The sequence below is a fragment of the Tasmannia lanceolata genome, unplaced genomic scaffold (assembly GCF_043159265.1).
Source record: "Tasmannia lanceolata isolate RefF3 unplaced genomic scaffold, GAP_Taslan_0.1 ptg000004l, whole genome shotgun sequence".
Taxonomy (NCBI): Eukaryota; Viridiplantae; Streptophyta; class Magnoliopsida; order Canellales; family Winteraceae; genus Tasmannia; species Tasmannia lanceolata.
In genome coordinates this window covers 7,025,684-7,030,660 of record NW_027518681.1, presented here as the reverse complement: position 1 = coordinate 7,030,660, position 4,977 = coordinate 7,025,684, and the positions used below count along the sequence as shown (strand labels likewise).

Here is a 4,977-nt window from a genome sequence, read left to right as displayed (position 1 = left end):
AAAAAAACTCTCTTTGGCAAAAAATTGTGGGTTACCCACGGGTTGACCCAATCCACCCGTAGTGGGTGTGGGTCACCTAAGTGCTAATACGTAGGGATGTGGGTCATTTTTTACCCAACCCGTTTGACCCACACCCGCATGAATATTTCAACCCAACCCGCCCGTTTGCCATGTCTAACCAATAGAACAATATCCGTTTGTTTTTTAGCAACTGACAATGTGCGAGTAGCCTTAGCTTGTTGCCTTACTTTCTTATTACAAAATAGAGCACGTGACAACTGAGTTGACTCGGTTAACCTCCGTTCCGTGGATAGAGAGTCCTTGGGAAGCCTTTATTTCAAAAGAAGATAAAATTCTAGGCCCAGGCCCAAAGTGAATTGAATCTGCCATGGCTTGAATGATATTGGATTCCTTCCTTGACCGAGGCCCAACAGATGGATTCTTTCGAAAAAGGCTAATCATAGGTGAAAATCACATTAATCCAACGGTTAAGATCATCCGATCACAATGTTATTAAGATTGTGTAATCCACTATCTGCCAATTGATCCAACGGTCCCAAGAGCACGCAGATGGAAAATTAAATTTTCAGTCCCTACAAAATCGAGGGTTTGAATTATTTAATAATGTCACCCATATTATAGGACCCACTAGACGAAATGTTTTTTTTATCACCAATCAATAGGGCCCCACTAAACATGAAGTTTGGTTGTGAATAGGGCCCACTAAATGAGCGAGGGATTATCGATTGCGGTAGCTTCGAGTGGACTACGGCTAAAAATTAATTTTCATCTCTATGGCCGAAAATTCGAGCGGGAGAATAGCTGTGGAGGGCCCTTTAGTCATTTCAAAATAAAATTAAACAAAAGGTGGCAGGTGGGGACAGAGCTCTCAAAAATCGGGTGCAATCTTGTCCTAGTCTGTTATAGGCTAATAGCTTTATAATTTATTCTTAAATCCGCATTACCTTCTTTTAATAACGACACTCACATTTATTATTTATTATTCTTGTTAGCTGTTAAAAGTCTGGCATTATTTATTTATTATTTATTATCGGCCTGCGCAGTGGACGAGATCATGACTAAAAAATGTGCCCCACGAATGCACATATTTTTTAATATCTTAATTGAGAAATTAAATGGTGGACGGCCGTGCATGCACGTGGTTTCCAAAATACCGTGGGACCCACATTATTTGGGTGATCCCGACCAATCATTTGCCGGGCCTCGAGATAAGACGTGCCTGGAAAATCTTTTCCACAGGATGATCATCCTATGGAAAGGATTTTTCTTGACACATTCTATCAACAAATGAATGGATTGGATCGGCAAAACTATGTAGGCCCCACTGCTTAAAACCATGGTTTTAAATTTCAATTTTGGTAAAATTTCGCTGCTCGCCGGATCCGAAATTTTGGCCGAAATCGGTAAATTTCTGCCGAAATTTCATAACGAAATAAAAACGGGCATTCTTTCCAGAATTTCAGCCAAATTTCGGGAATTTTGATTTCGGTACATTCCGGTTTCGGACTAGTAATTACGTCGGCTAAAATTTAAAACCATGGTTGCAAAATCTCTTTCTCACAGGAGATATCTGAGATTTTTTCTAGTGTTTGAGCGTGAAGTCCAGTATTTTTTAAAGCGTACTGTGGGACCCACTTCATAAGATGATTCAAAGCGTTTGTTTATTTGGCAAAACGTAGATAGGCTCTATCATTTCCAAAGGATGATTCTAACCCTCCAATCTTTAGAGGGACTGAGAGTTTTATCAGAGGGTTAGGATCATCCTATGGAGATAATCTATGGTGTACACCTACTAGCCATACAAATGAACGGTTTGGATTATCTTATGAAGTCGACCGCCCTTTTTGTAAAAGTGCTAGACTTCACACACATACAGCATATAAAAACTCGGTAAAGGGGTGCGAATTATCCTACAGTGGGAGCGAATTCATCATTGCCTTATTATCACAGAAGCCATCCGAGGAATTGAAAAAGGTGAATAAGAAAAGAAATACAACAAAGGGTGGTGTTATTAAAAAAAAGAGGGAGTGGTGGATATCCTAATTCTTCGTTTTTTTCAGTAATCCAGATAGGATAGCGTCAACCTCTCCAGGCTGTACACAGCTGTATCCAGCCTAGAAAGAAACACTAATTAATGCTCTTCTCTCTCTCCCTCCTCCTCCTTCCCCGTACAGCTAGGGTTTTAGCAGAGAGAGAGAGAGAGAGAGAAGAAAATAAGGAATCAAAGATCACACAAGAGAGAGAAGAAAATTTCCAGTACGAACACAGCTCCTCTCACGTTTTCCCATGAATTTCTCATTTCTGTCTCCAGCTATATTATTCCAGCCTATTCTTCACCTCTCAAAACCCTAACCCTAACCGTAATCCTTAAAATCAAACCTTTCAAAACCTAACCCTAGCCAAATCAATCACATTCACCAGATCCATGGATCCCTGCCCTTTTGTTCGGCTCCTCGTCGGAAACCTAGCTCTCAAGATTCCGGTCGCTTCAAAACCGGCCAGATCTGGAGTTCATCCTTCAACATCTCCATGCTTCTGTAAGATCCGTCTCAAAAACTTCCCACAACAAACCTCAATCGTACCTCTAATTCCTCCAGAAAATCCTTTCCCTGAAGGACAATCTCAATTCCATACAGTAGCCGCCAGTTTTCATCTCAATAAGTTAGATCTCGACAAACTCGTTGGAAAATCCATTTTTGCGAAGAAAGTTTGCTTAAAAGTTGCGATCTATACTGGCCGGAGAGGGACGACATGTGGAGTGAACTCCGGCAAGCTTTTAGGGAGGGTTTCTGTGCCGTTAGATCTTTCCGGGACGGAATCTAAGGTTTCTGTGTTTCATAACGGTTGGATCTCGGTTGGAAGGGATTTGAAAGGATCTTCGGCTCAGTTACATCTAAGTGTTAGGGCAGAGCCTGATCCGAGATTTGTTTTTCAGTTTGATGGTGAGCCTGAATGTAGTCCTCAGGTTTTTCAGATCCAAGGGAATATCCGGCAACCGGTTTTTACCTGCAGATTCAGTTTTCGTAGTATGAGTGACCGGAACCCTAGATCAAGGTCAGTTTTTCCGGCAAGCTAGGGTTTTTACTCTCTTTTTTTTCCTTGAAATCTTTAGAAAGAAAGAAAATCTATGATTTGTGTTAGTACGGAAAGTTAAATTCAGATCTCATGAGTATATTTGCATTTCTTCTTTAGCTTTCCTTTATCTTTTCTTTCTTTCATTCTTCTTTTTCAGCTTCGACAGTTTGTAAATTCAAATGGGAAAAGAGAGATGAAATTTCAAAAAAATCTTTTCTTTGAAGGGTTTCTTGGTATCTTATTGAGTTTCAGCTTTGTCTTGGTATTTGAAAATTCTTTTCAATCTCCTTTCTGTTTGGTTGCACAAAAGCCGGGATTATGCATTCAATTCGGTTGTTGTAATTTATAAAAAAATCCGCAGAGTTCCGATTCCAGAAAATAATTTCCCCAATTTCTTTCTGATCAGCAGTCTGCATTTTCCAAAATCTCCAAAACTCTTCAAATTTCTCACAATCTCTTTTATTACTTACATTTCCCATTGTGTCCTTTTCTCTGCATTTTCATCACACATATGTTATGGGAATCTTCTGTTTTACTTGTCTTCAGGACTTTATTCTTCAAATTTCTCACAATATCTTTTCCTTTTTATGAATTATGCTCATTATTTCCTTTTCCCTGCAAACAGATCATCCCAATCAGAAACAAGCACATCAAGAAGCTGGTTAAGCTCTCTGGGTAGTGAGCGAGAGAGACCGGGCAAAGAGCGAAAGGGTTGGTCGATCACCATCCACGATCTCTCCGGCTCTCCGGTCGCCACCGCCTCCATGGTCACCCCCTTCGTGGCCTCCCCAGGCTCTGACCGAGTCAGCCGATCCAACCCGGGTGCTTGGCTAATCCTCCGCCCGGGCGATGGCACATGGAAGCCATGGGGCCGTCTCGAGGCCTGGCGCGAGCGGGGTAGCACGGATGGCCTCGGCTACCGATTCGAGCTCCTCCCCGACATGAGCTCTACCGGAATTCTCCTCGCTGAGTCCACCCTCGGAACAGGAAAGGGCGGGAAATTCATAATAGACATTGGCGGGAACAATGGGAAATCAAATAATTCGAGTACTTCGCCCGCGTGTAGTCCTAGGGGGAGTGGGGATTTTGGATTTGGGCTGTGGCCTTACTGTGTTTATCGGGGGTTTGTAATGTCGGCGACTGTGGAGAAGGAAGGGAAGTGTAGTAGACCGATGGTGGAGGTGGGCGTGCAGCATGTGAGCTGTACGGAAGATGCTGCTGCTTATGTGGCTTTAGCTGCTGCCATTGATCTCAGTATGGATGCATGTAAGCTCTTCTCGCATAAGCTCAGGAAAGAGTTGTGCCAACAGCAGGAGCAGAGTTAGGATTTGAATTCCTCTGTTTTTTATGAGCTTTCATTTTTTTAGAAGCTTTTGGTTTGGAATTGAATTGGTGGGTTTGTTTTTTTTTTTTTTTTGGTTTTGTTTCTGGGGTTTGGTTGGTGTTGAAATTGGTGTGAGAGAAAGGAGATTGATGAGAGAGTGGTGTGTTATAGAGAACGACTCTGTTATTACTGAATTAAAACTAACCAGTAGGTCTAGATGATGTTCTGTTTTTTGTAGACTGTACATAGAGGGAAGAGTAGAAGAAAGAACTGTTATTTTTCTTGACTATATTTGTTTTTGTGGGTTATTGATTTTAATCTGAACTTCTGATTCTTGTTGGTATTACTGTTTTTTGTTGGGATGGAAAGTGGAATGTACTCTAATGGTGTGTTAGGTAATTGGATTTCCTAACAAGGGCTTTTGATAGCCACACATACACTTCCACACCTCCTATGTTTGGTAACTGTGCTGAGACTTCGATTGCATATCTCAGAGGGCATTGCTTAGAAAAGTAGGCCGATTGTTCCTATTTTTAATGGGGGTTTGGAAGTTTGTT

The 4,977-nt window shown here is 41.6% G+C and overlaps 1 protein-coding gene across 1 annotated transcript; it reads left to right on the top strand.

The window, feature by feature from the left end:
- Positions 1 to 2,106: 2,106 nt before the first annotated feature.
- On the top strand, positions 2,107 to 4,763 carry LOC143876170 (formin-like protein (DUF1005)). The gene is made up of 2 exons (XM_077377858.1): positions 2,107 to 3,075; positions 3,722 to 4,763. Exons 1-2 carry the CDS (start codon positions 2,447 to 2,449, stop codon positions 4,419 to 4,421), a joined length of 1,329 nt encoding a protein of 442 aa, XP_077233973.1. The 5' UTR covers positions 2,107 to 2,446; the 3' UTR covers positions 4,422 to 4,763.
- The last annotated feature ends 214 nt before the right edge of the window (positions 4,764 to 4,977 follow it).

Bases quoted from the DNA above. Each gene is read 5' to 3' on its own strand.
- LOC143876170 (XM_077377858.1), top strand. From the start codon at position 2,447: ATGGATCCCTGCCCTTTTGTTCGGCTCCTCGTCGGAAACCTAGCTCTC. The intron at 3,076-3,721 runs GTCAGTTTTTCC...CCCTGCAAACAG, and splicing joins GACCGGAACCCTAGATCAAG to ATCATCCCAATCAGAAACAA.